The sequence below is a fragment of the Scyliorhinus torazame genome, chromosome 2 (assembly GCF_047496885.1).
Source record: "Scyliorhinus torazame isolate Kashiwa2021f chromosome 2, sScyTor2.1, whole genome shotgun sequence".
NCBI lineage: Eukaryota > Metazoa > Chordata > Chondrichthyes > Carcharhiniformes > Scyliorhinidae > Scyliorhinus > Scyliorhinus torazame.
The window spans coordinates 195514672-195530503 of NC_092708.1; the positions used below are offsets into that span (position 1 = coordinate 195514672).

A 15832-nucleotide genomic window follows, 5' to 3' on the forward strand; every position below is an offset into this window, starting at 1 on the left:
AGCACAGCCAATCCACCTAACCCGCACATCTTTGGACTGTGGAAGGAAACCGGGAGGAAGCTCACGCAGACATGGGGAGAATGTGCAGACTCCGCACAGTCAGTGACCCCAAGCCGGGAATCGAGCCTGGGACCCTGGAGCTGTGAAGCAACTGTGCTAACCACTGTGCTACCGTGCTGTCCACTGATTGCTCGAAGGCGGGTGCCGATGGGTTGGAGGTCAGCTTTGCCGCCCATCGCTTCAGTATGGCTGGGAGATCTTATGGAATTTTTGCATCTCAAGAAAGTTAAGTACACCATGAGGGGCACAATTATTTAAAAAAATTTAGAGTACCCAATTAATTTTTTCCAATTAAGGGGCAATTTAGCATGGCCAATCCACCTAGCCTGCACATCTTTGGGTTGTGGGGGCGAAACCCACGCAAACACGGGGAGAATGTGCAAACTCCACACGGACAGTGACCCAGAGCCGGGATCGAACCTGGGACCTCGGCGCCACCGTGCTGCCCTTGAGGGGTACAATTGAAGGGTTCTACCAAAGATGGCAGCCGTTTATTTTGTACTATAAAGAACTGGTCACTGTCAGCTGGTGGGAGGGGGGCAGGGGGAATGTGTTACTATCTGTTATCGTTTTTGGTATGTATACAGTTGAATAAAAATTTAAAAAAAAAGTCAGGCAAAGGATGCAAGAGCAATGCATAAAAATTTGCCGAAAGGGGGCAAGCACAGTGGCACAGTGATTAGCATTGCTGCCTACGGCGCTGAGGACCCGTGTTCAAATCCCGGCCCTGGGTCCCTGTCTGCACATGTTTGCACATTTTCCCCGTGTCTGTGTGGGTTTCACCTCCACAACCCAAAGATGTGCAGGGTAGGTGGATTGTCCACGCTAAATTGCCCCTTAATTGGAAAAAATAATCGGGTATTCTAAATTTATTTTAAAAAAGAAATAAAATTTACCGAAAGATAAGCAATCAGAATTTTAACATGGTTAGATCTACAACCAACAACCTTCGGTCTGGTAGTCATGATTATCTTTTAGATGTATGTTTCTGGACCTTTATCGTACATGTGCTTCAATCTGTGACATCTGATATTCAATAAAGAATCTTATTTATTTGAGAAGTAAATTACGTAGAAGAGACCGTCCTCTAACAGTGGGACAGTCAGCACTAATTAACTTAATCCCTTGCTTACAATTAGTTCAGTAATTGTGTTCATCACCTATGAAGACTTGCAATCAATCTCTGTTAAATTTTGAAAGTCAAAATACTGCAGATGCTGGATATCAGACATAAAAACAGAAAATGATGGAAACGCACAGCAGGTCTCAGACCTAATAAGATGCTTTGATTATCAGTTGAGGTTAACATGACAACAAGGGGGTGGAGAGTTGAAATGAAAGTCATTCCCAGTTGTCCAGCTACCAGAATGGTAGAGAGGAATATTTGGGAATATTCAGAATAAAGCACTTTATAAAATAAATAAGAGAGGTTTGAGCCATTGTAATGCACTGCTCCTCCAAAGGAGTAGCTGAATGGACACAAACTGCGTTGTTTCCTTTTATCATTTCAATGCTTGCTTTTCAGTGTGCTTCAAAGGGATTGAGTAAATACTTAGAAGAAAATTGCAGGGTCATGGGGAAATGCAATGGAGAAGGATTTATTTCTCTCATAGAGTTGGCACAGGCATGAAGGGCCTGAATGCTCTGGTTCAATAAGCCCTGCCACAATAAACTGCCAAGACTCCTGGGCTGCAATATACCATCACACCCCTGCCTTAGCTGATATCAAAAAGAGAAATAAAGAATGAAGATGATAATGTGGTTTCAATTTGAAACATAAACAAGTTTTCCAAATACCTATAGAATCCCTGTTTGTCATTCCTGTAGGCGAGATCCTCAATGCAGAGCCGCTCATCCACCTTTTCTTCCCAGTGGCCCTCTGTCCAGCCTTCTGAATATCCTTGGAGAACATAGATTTGCTGTATGAAGGGACCACCAGACTCTGAGTGAGCAAGAGAGGGAGAGATTGTAAAGGGAGCAGATCAGAACCCTGCAAGGCAGCATTGAAGCAGAAATTCACAGCCTGAAAGGGCAGCGGAAGCAGGTTCAATTGTAACTTTCAAAAGATAAGTGGATCAGTGCGTGAAAAGGAAAACATTTCAGGGCAATAGGGAAGGAGGTGTGTAAGACACAAGGCTGCTAGTTTTTATACTTTGGAGTGTCTGAAGGGACAAATGAAGCAACTAAAATGGGAGCTTGCAAAAGGGCAGGTGTACATATATATATAATATTAATACACACAAGATAGGGTATTGTCTCCCTCCGTGTACCCAAACAGTTGCCGGAATGTGGTGACTAGAGGCTTTTCACGCTAACTTCATTGCAGTGTTAATGTAAGCCTACTTGTGACAATAAAGATTGTTATTATATACAGACAGGACTACATTTTCATATCGATAGGGAAAGAGCAAGTGAGTGGGACTAACTGGGTAGCTCTTTCAAAGGGACGGTACAGGTATGATGGGGCTGATTGGCTTTCTTCTGTGTTGTACGATTCTATAAATTTGTTTCCTGGCAAGGTTGTACTGATATAAGCGCTGTGGTTTGCACAAAGTGTTCCTTCTTGCGAGCTGAGCAATATCAGAGGGCATCAAATCACACAGTGAGAGATTGGAATCTAGGCCAGAACAGACATGGGAAGGGAGGTTCCATTTCTTGAAGGACATGAATGAACCAGCTGATTACTTAATGAAAATCTTCAGCTTTTTTCCCCGCAGTTTGCCCAATTTGTTGAATTCCATTTTATAATTTGCCATCGTAGCATTTAAAATCTCAATCTCTGGTTGCTAGACCAGTGCTAGACATGAGGCGTTGAGCGAACCCGCTCTTGAAAGCCGGCAAAAAGCCCTGAAAAATCAGACCCAGGGGCAACAGATGAGGGAAAGGTTGGCCATGTATGTGGGAGAGCTAGACCCTGTGAGGGACTGCACCCCCAATTACAGATTCTGTCTCCCCCAATCCTGCGCACCTCCAGAGCCAAAATCTGTGATTGGAAGAGGGGTGATTGTGGGAGAACAGAGCCTTGCTCCACAGCACTCACTGGTAATGGTAGCCCGTTGAGCTCAGTCAATGTATCAGCAGCCAGCATTCTAGCATCAGGAAGAAATGTGTAATCCAGATAGTATTCTGTCTGTTTTGTAAAGCAGTGAAAGAATGTTCTGATGTTTAAAAAGAGGATTAGGTTTTATAAATGCATATTCCAGGCAGAAGGTTGAGTGAGCCAGGAATGCCCATAGTATATGGAGGCAACACAAGCTTTATGGCTTCTTGTTTTAAAGGATGAAATGTACGATTTTCTCTTTTCTATATTTTATTAAGATGACAGAAAATTGGTGAACATTCAGTAATTCAGTGACAGAAAAATACAATTTACATGATCTACTGAAATAGTTGCTTATTTCATGTAAATTGGTGGTTTTCTCTGTATGTGTTCTACATTCCTTACAAATGGGGCGCCTGTCTTTAAGGTACTGTGAGTGGCAACCAAAAATTTATTTTTTCCAATGCCATTTTGTGACAGAGAAATTGACTGTGATCTGCTCTAAAGTAATAGCAAAACACTTGGATGCTGGAGATCTGAAATAGAAACAGAAAATGGTAGAAAATCTCAGCAGGTTTGGCAGCATCTGTGGAGCGAGAAACTAGTATCAATGTTTTGAGTACAATACCACTCTTCTTCGGAATTATGATCTTCCGGATTGATTTTGACATATCAGCATAGATTTGGAGTTATAATTACTGCCAGATCACAATACTGATCTGTCAGTGATCTTCATAGTCTTCTCACTTGAGTTTTGGCGACCCGGACAGGAGAACGGTGCAGGCTTCTTCGTTTAGTTTGAAGGTGTCAATCCACTTTGGGGCGGCACATTGGTGCAGTGGTTAGCATTGCTGCCTGCGGCGCTGAGGACCCAGGTTCCATGCAGGTCCCGGGCCACTGTCTGTGTGGAGTTTGCACATTCTCCCCGTGTCTGTGTGGGTTTCACCCCCACAACCCAAAGATGTGCAGGTTAGGTGGATTGGTCACACTAAATTGCCCCTTAATTGGGAAAAAAATAACTGGGTACTCTAAATTTTAAATAAAGGTCAATCCACTTTGAGAGGAAAGGATTACAATTAAATGTGCAATAAATAGCACTTTCCTGTGATCAATTGCGCACTTTGGGAGATACATTAGGTTTGTGCATGTTGCAAAAGGAAACATACAGTGTTTGTTCATGGCACTTTGAAGCAGGAGAAGTAGCACAAGAGGGTGCCAAGGGCGAATTTTAACTAAATATTTACTTTTGTGCTCCTGACAGATTAAGTATCCCTGGCGCACAATCTCCTCCATTAGAAAGAAGCAACATTTGATCTATTTTGGTCCGACAGCACCCATGTGGCTGTGGACTTCTTTCTAGCCTCCTTTCAACATCTCTGTACTGCAAAAATTATACACCTCATGGAGGAGGGAAGAAACACATTCCACCTATTTCCTTTCCATTCGCTTGCATTGTATCAAATAGTGAAATGAAAGGATGCAAAAACAATTAGAGTGGTGGGGCCATGGAGAGATCTAAAACATGGATGAGAATTTTAAAATCAAGACTCATTGGGAGCCACCATAGCTCAGGGAGCATGGGGGGGAGGAAGAGAGAGAGAGAGATGTGCTAGGGAAATGCTGTTAATATGCAGGATGACCTAAAAATTAAGAAAGGTAGAATGTTTTTCCCCTTTATTCTTTCACAGGATGTGGGTTCGACTGGCTGGGTCAGCATTTGATGCTAATCCCTATTGAACTCAGTGGCTTTTCAGAGGACGGCTAAGCATCAATCCCAAATGTGGGTCGGGAGTCGCATGTAGGTCAGACCGGTTAAAGATGTTCATTTCCTTCCCAAAATGACATGGGTGATCCCGATGTGTTAAATGACAACCGCTTACTGAGATTAGCTTTTAATTCCAGAACTGAAATTAATTTCCCCCCAGCTGCCATGGTGAGATTTGAGCCGGGTTCCCCAGAATATTAGCCTGGGCCTCTGGATTACAAGTGCAGGCATTATCACTCCCATATGGGGGACCAGCCAGGGGTTTGTTGGAATAGTCGAGCTTAGAGGTAATGAAGGCACGATGAGGGTTTCATCAGATTCCAAGTTAGAAAGATTTTATAATATGTATATCGACTTTGGTATATGTACTACATTATCTATCCAACAAAATCCTGGAAAAATATTTTTACACAAATACAGAAGGTTTGTATCTGCATCACCTAATGAAGTTAAAATGAGAAAGGAGCCCCAAAAAGCAAATGGTAACCTGAGAAAATCTCAACATGAGCCCATGGAAAGAAAAAAATACTTTGAATAGTGACCAAACCATGTAAGGAACAGAATTATGAACTGAATAAAAATGAAATAGCCCTAAATTAATTTGGAAGTTCTCGATAAAGTGACATCATGCACCCTGTTCCATCTTTTGTCCCATACTTAACAAGCAATCAGAACTGCCCGAGATTCAAGGTACCTGCAATGAACTGCTCATATTCAATGACGGGGATGTTCTTGTTTAGGCTTGGCATGTCAAAAAATGCAGACCAGGGAATGCGAACTTGTTCAAGACCTTTGCTCTGCCAGTGGTAGAGATGCCCCCAAGGAGGCAGGACCAGCACCCAGTCTTCACTTTTCATTAGTGCCTGCGCCAAGGATGCCATACGGAGATAGACATCTCGCCGAAGATTAAATCCCTCAGGTGGATTCACATCATATAATAAATATCTAAACCAACAGAGAAGATTTCCATGATCATCATCATCATCTGCAGTGCATCCCTAATATTGGTTGTATTTTTCCATTACCATTGAGTAGAGGTACACCACTTCTATTATTTGGGGCTCCTCGCCATCTTATTACCAACCCATCTGCTCTTAGTGCATCTTCCTGCAATCATTACTCTCCCGTGAAATATAATTGTCCCTTCCATCCATTATTACTGTCCCCATGGAGTATTATTGTCCATTCACTCCAATGGTACTGTCCCCATGGAGTATTATTGTCTCTTCCCTCTATTAATACTGTCCCCATGGAGTATTATTGTTTCTTCTCTCCATTAGTACAGTCCCTATGGAATAATACTGTCACTTCCCGCCATTCAAACTGTCGCCGTGGAGTATTACTGTCCCTTCCCTCCATTTGTTCTGCCCCGGTGGAGTATTATTGTCTCTTCCCTGCATTAGTACTGCCCCATGGAGTATTATTGTCCCCTCCCTCCATTTGGACTGTCTGTGTGGAATATTATTGTCTCTTCCTCTGTTAGTACTGTCCCCGTGAACTTTTATTGTCTCCTCCCTATATTTGTACTGTCCCTCCAAGAGTATTATTGCCCCTTCTTTCCATTAGTATTGATGTCCTGGGGTATTATTGTCTCTTTCCTCCATTAGCACTGTCCCCATAGAGTATTATTGTCGCTTCCCTCCATTTGGACTGTCTCTGTGGAATATTATTGTTTCTTCCCTCTGTTAGTACTGTTCCCGTGAAGTATTATCTCCTCCCTATATTCGTACTGTCCTTCTAGAGTATTAATGTCGCTTCCCTCCATTAGTCCTGTCCCTGTGGAGTATTATTGCCTCTTCCCTTCAGTCGTATTGCCCTGTAGAGTATTATTGTCCCTTCCTTCCATTAGGACTGTTGCCATGGGGTATTAACGTCTCTTTCATCCATTAGGACTATCCAGGTGGAGTATTATTGTCCTTTCCCTCAATTAGTGCTATCTCCATGGAGTATTACTGTCTCTTCCCACCATTAGTACTGTTACCATGGAGTATTATTACTGCTTCAATAAATAAAAGCGAATTACTGCGGATGCTGGAATCTGAAACCAAAAGAGAAAATGCTGGAAAATCTTAGCAGGTCTGGCAGCATCTGTAAGGAGAGAAAAGAGCTAACGCTGCGAGTCCAGATGACCCGTTGTCAAAGCTTTGACAAAGGGTCATCTGGACTCGAAACGTTAGCTCTTTGCTCTCCTTACAGATGCTGCCCGACCTGCTGAGATTTTCCAGCTGTTTTTCTTTTGATTATTACTGCTTCTCTCCATTAGTACTGTCCCTGTGGTGTATTATTACCTTTTCTCTACTGTATTACTGCCTCCATGGAGTATTATTGTCTCTTCCCCATAACTGTTATAGCTCCATTGGAATATTATCTCTTCTTTCTATTATTCTCTCTTGGGCAGTCCCTCAGATCACTTGCTTCCACTCGGGGAGGTGGGTTCTGCAGTGGCTTAATAGTCTGATCCTCTATCCACAGACTCTGCTACACAGGTTTGGCAGGTGGTGCTTGATGAGATGGGTGGCTGGAACGCTCTGGATTCTGCGCCACCCTTCCACTGTTTACGCTTGACCTCTGCATGCTCGGGGTAATTGGCGCCATGGCAGATGCGTTTTCTTCAGCTTGTGCATTCTGAGGCAAGCGATTCCCACATTACAATGGGGATGTTGCACTTATTTAGGGAGGCTTTCAGAGTGTCCTTGTCGCGTTTCCTCTGCCCTCCTAGTGATCGCTTGCCATTGCAGAGCTCAGAGTAGGGCACTTGTTTTGGGTGTCTTGTGTCGGGCATGCAGGCAATATGGCCCACCCATCACAGGTGGTCACGAGACCAGTGCCTCGATACTGGGTATTGGCCTGGGAGAGGACGCTCACGTTGGTATGTCTATCCTGCCAGTGGATTTGCAGGATTTTGCGGAGGCGGCATTTCTGATATCGCTCCAAGGATACGAGGTGTCTGCTGTATATTGTTCACGTTTCTGTTGCATACAAGTGGACGGGACCATGGCTTCGCTGTAGACCATGAGCTTGGTGCTGGGTTTGAAGTCTCAGTCTACGAATACTCTGTTCCTCAGGCGTCGAAGACTGCACTGGAGCATTGGAGTTGATGTCGAGACTTCTTCCATCAGGCAGGATATACAGAAGTTTGAGAACACGCACGAACAGACTCAAAAACAGCTTCTTCCCCGCTGTTACCAGACTCCTAAATGACCTTATGGACTGACCTCATTAACAGTACACCCTGTATGCTTCACCCGATGCCGGTGCTTATGTAGTTACATTGTATACCTTGTGTTGCCCTATTATGCATTTTCTTTTAATCCCTTTTCTTCTCATGTACTTAATGATCTGTTGAGCTGCTCGCAGAAAAATACTTTTCGCTGTACCTCGGTACACATGACAATAAACAAATCCAATCCAATCCAATGTTGGATTTTGTTGCTCAATATCTGTTCGCACCGAGAGGATGCTCCTGGGGTAAGGTGAATCATCCACAACACCCAAGGGCTCACTGTGGATATTGATGGTTGGGTGGCAGGAGCGGGCTGGGGGAGAACCTTTGTTTTCAGGATGTTCAGTCCGAGGCCCATTCTCTCATAAATCTCGTGAATGTGTCGACCGATGGTTTGTTGCTCAGCCTCTGAATGTGCGCACACACAGGCACCATCTGTGTACTGCAGCTCGATCACAGAGGTTGGATGGCCTTGGTTCTGGCCTGGAGGCGTCGGAGGTTGTTTCCTGCTTGTCCAGTAGGTTAGCTCCACTCCGGCGAGGAGCTTCAGGGTGATGTGGTGGAGTGTTGCTGTAAGGAAGATGGAGAAGTGTTGGTGCTGCTCCCTGTACTTTTCCTAGATTTGTTGTGTGCTTAAGCCATATTGAGACTCAGGGAGGAGCTGTTCAGCCACTGGGAGGAGGCAGTTGAGGAGTATTCTCACGATGACCTTTCTCATGGCGGAGAATTGGGAAATCCCTCTGTACTTTGTGCAGTCGGACCTGCCTCCTTTCTTGAAGATGGTCACAGTTAAGGCATCTCGGAAATCATCCGGCATGTTCTCTTCCTACTAGACACGATGAGGAGGTTGTGGATTCTGGTCAAGAGTGCATCTCGGCTGCATTTCTGTACATCTGTGAGGATTCCATCTGCACCAGAGGCCTTGTTGTTCTTCAGCCGTCGAATGGCCTTTTTGACCTCATGGCGAACTGGGGCTGTGCTGAGATGTTACGGGTAGCGTGTTGGCGGGACGGTGTCAAGGACGCTTGGGTCTTGGTTGAGGAGGTCCTCAAAGTGCTCTCTCCAGTGGGCATTGACTGCCTCTCTGTCTTTGATGAGTGCCTCTCCATTTTTGGCTCAGTGGGGTGGACCCCAGTGTACTTGGATCGGAGATGGTTTTGATCATGAAGCAGCCTCATGCGTCGTGGTTGTTGGCAAGTTGCAGAGTCTCCTGCGCTCTTTCCACCCACCATCTGTTCTTTAGGTTGCGGGTTCTTCGTTGTACCTCTGTCTTCAGTTGCCTGTCGGCTTGTTTCGTCTCACCCAAGTTTTGGTGGAGCTGCCAGTTCAGGAACGCCTTACGCTGGAGGTCAAGGCGATCCTGGAACTCCTGGTCATCCTTGTTGAACCAGTCTTGGTGTTTCCTGGTAAAGAGCTCGAGCGTCTCCTCGCAGGTGCTGACTGTGGTGGCTTGAAGGTGGACCAGATGCTGTGGCGTGTTGGTTGTTGCCAGATTAGCTGTGAGACGCCGGCTGAGTAGCTTTTTCTTCTCAGGATCTTTTGAGTCCAGTGATATTGAATCTTCTGCCTGTGTCAGTTTGGGGCCAGGGTTATGGAGATGGTAGAGCAGATTAGTCACTGGTCAGTCCAGCAATTGTCGGGTCGGTTCCTGTGTGGGTGGTGCGGATGTATTTGTGGTCCCTTGCCCGGACCATGATATAGTCTATTAAGTGCCAGTGATTGAGCGGGGGTGTTGCAATGAAGTCTACTGCTTGTCCGTCTGGCGGAATAGGGTGTTTGTGATAACGAGGTCATGTTCTAATCATATGGTCAGGGGGAGGACTCCATTGGTGTTTGTTTTTCCCACTCCTTCCATGCCTAATACACCTTTCCAAAGATTTGCATCCTTTCCGACTCTAGCTGAAGTTGCTGAAGATAATTAGCTTGTCTCCCTTTGGGATGCGGGACACTGATTGGACAAGGCTAGAGTAAAATGACTCTTTTGTCTCATCCATTGCATCTAGGGTTGGGCTGCAGGCACTGACAGTGGTGATGTGTTGTTTCTGGATCAGGATGAGCATAGGGTCATGAGTCGTTCACACACCTCGCTGGGGGCTCCGACCAACTCATTTTTTACGGTGAAGCCGACAATCTTCTTCTGGTTTGCCTTTCCAAAAGAACATAAATCGGGCATCTTGTTCTTTAAGCTGGCCTTCCCAAGCCAGTCGTGTCTCCCTCATGGCAGCGATGTCAATGCTGTGGTGTCGGAGTTCTGGTCTATGATGGTGTGCAACTTTCAGATATGTTTCTATTGGGATTGTCTATGAGGATCTTGAAGTTCCAGGTCCCGAAATTCATTAGGCTGGGTGGGGAAGAGTTGGGGTGAAAGAGGCCTATATGCGGATTCTTTTAACATGGGGAGGTCGTTGCACATCAACCACCACAAGGTCCCAGCGGAGCGAGGTCTTGGCCCAGTTGCAGGGAAATCAGAGACGACTGGTGACCAGGCTTTGCCGGAGTACAGGGACTAACACACACTTATCATCCTCCGATCATCTGCCTGACAGTGATGTCACGTTTAAAGAGAGACGTCATTTAATTTTCACTCCCCCTCATGCCTTGCAGACTCGCCCCTGCTTGCTCCTCTCACCCAGCGGCTGCTCCCATCCCCAGACCAATCAGCTGCTTTCACTTCCTGCGTCACTCTCCTAGGCACACTCTTAGGCAGTCACACCTGTCAGAGTAAGTAGTTTAAATCCTGCCAGTGGCCAGGGACAGCAGGGTGCGACTGCAAGTCAGGCAGGTAAAGGGAACCAGCAGTCAGGAACTCAGGAGCCTCAGCCCTTGACCCTGTCCAACAGGTATGAGGCACTTGCTCCCTGTGTGGATGGCGAACAGGGCTGCAGGAAGGATGAGTCAGCTGACCAAGGCACCATGGTTCAGCAGGCCATTCAAGGGGAGGGAGTAAATAGGCAAGTTGTAGTTGTAGGGGATTCTATTATCAGGGGGATAGACAGTATCCTTTGTGAGCAGGATAAAGAGTCCCGCATGGTATGTTGCCTGCCCGGTGCTAGGGTGCGGGACATCTCTGATCGGCTTGAAAGGATACTGGAGAGGGAGGGGGAGGATCCAGTTGTTGTGGTCCATGTCGGTACCAACAACATAGGCAAGTCTAGAAAAGAGGACCTGTTTAGAGATTATAAAGAGCTAGGATTCAAATTAAAAAACAGGTCCTCAAGGGTCATAATCTCCGGATTACTGCCTGAGCCACGTGCAAATTGGCAGAGGGAGGCAAGAATAAGGGAAGTTAACACGTGGCTGAAAGAGAGGTGTGGGAAAGAGGGGTTCCTTTTCATGGGACACTGGCATCAGTTTTGGGACAGGGGGGACCTATACCGTTGGGATGGTCTCCACCTGAACCGAGCTGGGACCAGTGTTCTAGCGAAAAGAGTAAATAGGGTGGTCAATAGGACTTTAAACTAGAGATTGGGGGGGGGGGATGGAAAGTCAGGGAACCAAGAGGTGAAGTAATCAGTGGGAAGCGTAGCTGCTTAGGAATACAAAAAAGCACGAAAAGACAAAACTCAGGAGAGGTTACGATAGTCCCAATCCCACAAAATATGACAGTGTATGGAAAGGCTCAGTAAACCAAGGTCCACCACACTAAGAAAACAAAAAGGGACGGTCAATAGAGAATTAAAGGTGCTATATTTAAATGCGCGCAGTGTACGGAACAAGGTAGATGAGCTTGTGGCCCAGATTGTTGTGACTGGCAGGTATGATGTGGTAGGCATCACAGAGATGTGGTTGCAGGGGGTTCAGGACTGGCATTTAAACATCCAGGGATTCACAACCTATCGAAAAGACAGAGAGGTGGGCAGAGGGGGCGGGGTTGCCTTGTCAGAAAGGCAAGGTCACAGTGATCATGGGGGACTTCAATATGCAGGTGGACTGAGTAAATAATGCTGCCAGTGGACCCAAGGAAAGGGAATTCATTGAATGTTTACAGGAGGGCTTTTTGGAACAGCTTGTGATGGAGCCCACAAGGGAACAGGCCATTCTGGACTTAGTGTTATGTAATGAGCCAGACTTGATTAAAGATCTTAAAGTAAGGGAACACTTAGGAGGCAGTGATCATAATATGGTAGAATTCAATCTCCAATTTGAAAGAAAGGTAGAATCAGATGTAAAGGTGTTACAGTTAAATAAAGGTAACTACAGGGGCATGAGGGAGGAACTGACAAAGATCGACTGGGAGCAGAGCCTAGTGGGAAAGACAGTAGAACAGCAATGGCAGGAGTTTCTGGGAGTAATTGAGGACACAGTACAGAGGTTCATCCCAAAGAAAAGAAAGGTTATCAGAGGGGGGGATTAGGCAGCCATGGCTGACAAAGGAAGTTAGGGAATGCATCAAAGCAAAAGAGAAAGCCTATAATGTGGCAAAGAGTAGTGGGAAGTCAGAAGATTGGGAAGGCTACAAAAACAAACAGAGGATAACAAAGAGAGAAATAAGGAAAGAGAGGATCAAATATGAAGGTAGGCTAGCCAGTAACATTAGGAATGATAGTAAAAGTTTCTTTAAATACATTAAAAACAAACGGGAGGCAAAAGTTGACATTGGGCCGCTCCAAAATGACGCTGGTAATCTAGTGATGGGAGACAAGGAAATAGCTGAGGAACTAAATAAGTACTTTGCGTCAGTCTTCACAGTAGAAGACATGAGTAATATCCCAACAATTCAGGAGAGTCAGGGGGCAGAGTTGAATATGGTAGCCTTCACAAAGGAGAACGTGCTAGAGAAACTAAGAGGTCTAAAAATTGATAAATCTCCAGGCCCAGATGGGCTACATCCTAGAGTTCTAAAGGAGATAGCTGAAGAAATAGTGGAGGCGTTAGTTATGATCTTTCAAAAGTCACTTGAGTCAGGGAAAGTCCCAGAGGATTGGAAAATCGCTCTTGTAACCCCCCTGTTCAAGAAGGGAACAAGGAAAAAGATGGAAAATTATAGGCCAATTAGCCTAACCTCGGTTGTTGGCAAGATTCTAGAATCCATTGTTAAGGATGACATGGGAAGTCAAAAAACAAAAGCCATCTAACCTACACTATGCCATTATCATCCATATGCTTATCCAATAAACTTTTAAATGCCCTCAATCGTCCTGGGATGCTCAATGAACGCCAGATGCCCTGTCCCGCGGCACATGCGCCAGCGCGCAAGATGACCAACTTCGGGCTATCCACAATGACCTCTGTCACCCGGCTTACCCACTTCATTAAGGTCCACAATCTGCCCTTCTCCACCGAGGAGGTCAAGGCCATGACCAGGGACTGCCAAGTCTGCGCGGAGTGCAAACCGCACTTCTACCGGCCAGACAAGGCCCGCCTGGTAAAGGCCTCCCGGCCCTTTGAACGCCTAAGTATCGATTTCAAAGGGCCCCTCCCCTCCACCAACCGTAATATATACTTTCTCATCGTCATCGACGAGTTCTCCCGCTTCCCCTTCGCTGTCCCCTGCCCCGACATGACCTTGGCCACTGTGATAAAGGCACTGCACAGCATCTTCACACTGTTCAGATTCCCTGCCTACATCCACAGCGACCGGGCTGCGCTGTATCGTTCTATGTTCTATGATGAGATTTCTAAATTCTTGGAAGTGCAGGGTCAGATTAGGACAAGTCAGCATGGATTTAGTAAGGGGAGGTCGTGCCTGACAAACCTGTTAGAGTTCTTTGAAGAGATAACAAATAGGTTAGACCAAGGAGAGCCAATGGATGTTATCTATCTTGACTTCCAAAATACCTTTGATAAGGTGCCTCACGGGAGACTGCTAAGTAAAATAAGGGCCCATGGTATTCGAGGCAAGGTACGAACATGGATTGACGATTGGTTGTCAGGCAGAGAGTTGGGATAAAAGGTTCTTTTTCGGAATGGCAACCGGTGACGAGTGGCGTCCCGCAGGGTTCAGTGTTGGGGCCACAGCTGTTCTCTTTATATATTAACGATCTAGATGACGGGACCGGGGGCATTCTGGCTAAGTTTGCCGATGATACAAAGATAGGTGGAAGGGCAGTTAGTATGGAGGAGGTGGGGAGGTTTCAGAAAGATTTAGACAGTTTAGGAGAGTGGTCCAAGAAATGGCTGATGAAATTCAACGTGGGCAAGTGCGAGGTCTTGCACTTTGGAAAAATGAATAGAGGCATGGACTATTTTCTAAATGGTGACAAAATTCATAATGCTGAAGTGCAAAGGGACTTGGGAGTCCTAGTCCAGGATTCTCGAAAGGTAAACTTGCAGGTTGAGTCCTTAATTAAGAAATCAAATGCAATGTTGTCATTCATCTCAAGAGGCTTGGAATATAAAAGCAGGGATGTACTTCTGAAGCTTTATAAAGCATTAGTTAGACCCCATTTAGAATACTGTGAGCAATTTTGGGCCCCACACCTCAGGAAGGACATACTGGCACTGGAGCGGGTCCAGCGGAGATTCACACGGATGATCCCAGGAATGGTAGGCCTAACATACGATGAACGTCTGAGGATCCTGGGATTATATTCATTGGAGTTTAGGAGGTTGAGGGGAGATCTAATAGAAACTTACAAGATAATGAATGGCTTAGATAGGGTGGACGTAGGGAAGTTGTTTCCATTAGCAGGGGAGACTAGGACCCGGGGGCACAGCCTTAGAATAAAAGGGAGTCACTTTAGAACAGAGATGAGGAGAAATTTCTTCAGCCAGAGTGGTGGGTCTGTGGAATTCATTGCCACAGAGGGCGATGGAAGCCGGGACGTTGAGTGTCTTTAAGACAGAAGTTGATAAATTCTTGATTTCTCGAGGAATTAAGGGCTATGGAGAGAGAGCGGGTAAATGGAGTTGAAATCAGCCATGATTGAATGGTGGAGTCGACTCGATGGGCCGAATGGTCTTACTTCCGCTCCTAGGACTTATGGTCTCCGAATCCTGATGTCATCTCAGGAGCTCTGCCTCTGGATTCAGTGAGGGTACACTGTGCTGCTCTTCTGAAGTATCGCTCCAATGCTCTGTCCTCCGAGTCCATTCCTTGGAGATTTACCTTGTTTCTCCGCCCCGCTCCTCGCGCTCTTTTATCCTGTGTCTTTGCCACTCTCGTTGCATCTTTCATTGTCATGGGAGTGTCCTTTTAAGAAATGTTTTGTCTTATCAAATGGCTTCAGTGGTCATTTTGTGGGTGGAGCTGGGCTGTGGCTCTGATTTTACTTTCGTTTTTGAGCTGTTGTGTGGCTCTGAGTTTTTCTGCTTTCGTTTTCACATTTGGAAGCTGGATTCAGACAGAGAAGTCTTGTCTCTCTCTCTGCATTTTAAAAACTGTCTCCAGATTACGAGATAACTTAAAAGTGATAACTGCTTTCTGGTGAACTCCATGATATACTTTGAAGTTTTCTAAACCCCGGCCCATATCATCCTGTGTCGCCGCCACTCTCCTTGTGCTTTCACCGTGTCTCCACTGCTCTCCTCTCGATCTTTCACCCTGTGTCTCTGTCGCTCTACTTTCGCTCTTTCACTGTGTCCCTTCTCTCGATCATTACTGGCCTCATGGAAGATTATGATCTCTTCCCTCCATGAGCTGGTTCGCAATGCAGAACAAGGCCAGCAAAGCGGCTTCAATGCCCATACTGAAGGTCCACGTTGTCTTCTTTTAAAAAAAAAAATTTTAGAGTATCCGATTAAGGGCAATTTAGCGTGGCCAATTTACCTATCCTGCACATCTTTTTGGGATGTGGGGTTGAGA

General features: G+C 45.7%; 1 protein-coding gene across 1 annotated transcript in view; it reads right to left on the bottom strand.

Moving 5' to 3' along the window:
* Window positions 1-15832, bottom strand: part of pofut2 (protein O-fucosyltransferase 2) — a 38657-nt gene that overhangs the window by 15851 nt on the left and 6974 nt on the right. The window contains exons 2-3 of the mRNA XM_072482068.1: window positions 5560-5810; window positions 1858-2002 (exon numbers count right to left, since the gene is read on the bottom strand). Coding sequence (XP_072338169.1) covers window positions 1858-2002; window positions 5560-5810 — 396 coding nt within the window. The remainder of the gene's footprint in view (window positions 1-1857; window positions 2003-5559; window positions 5811-15832) is intronic.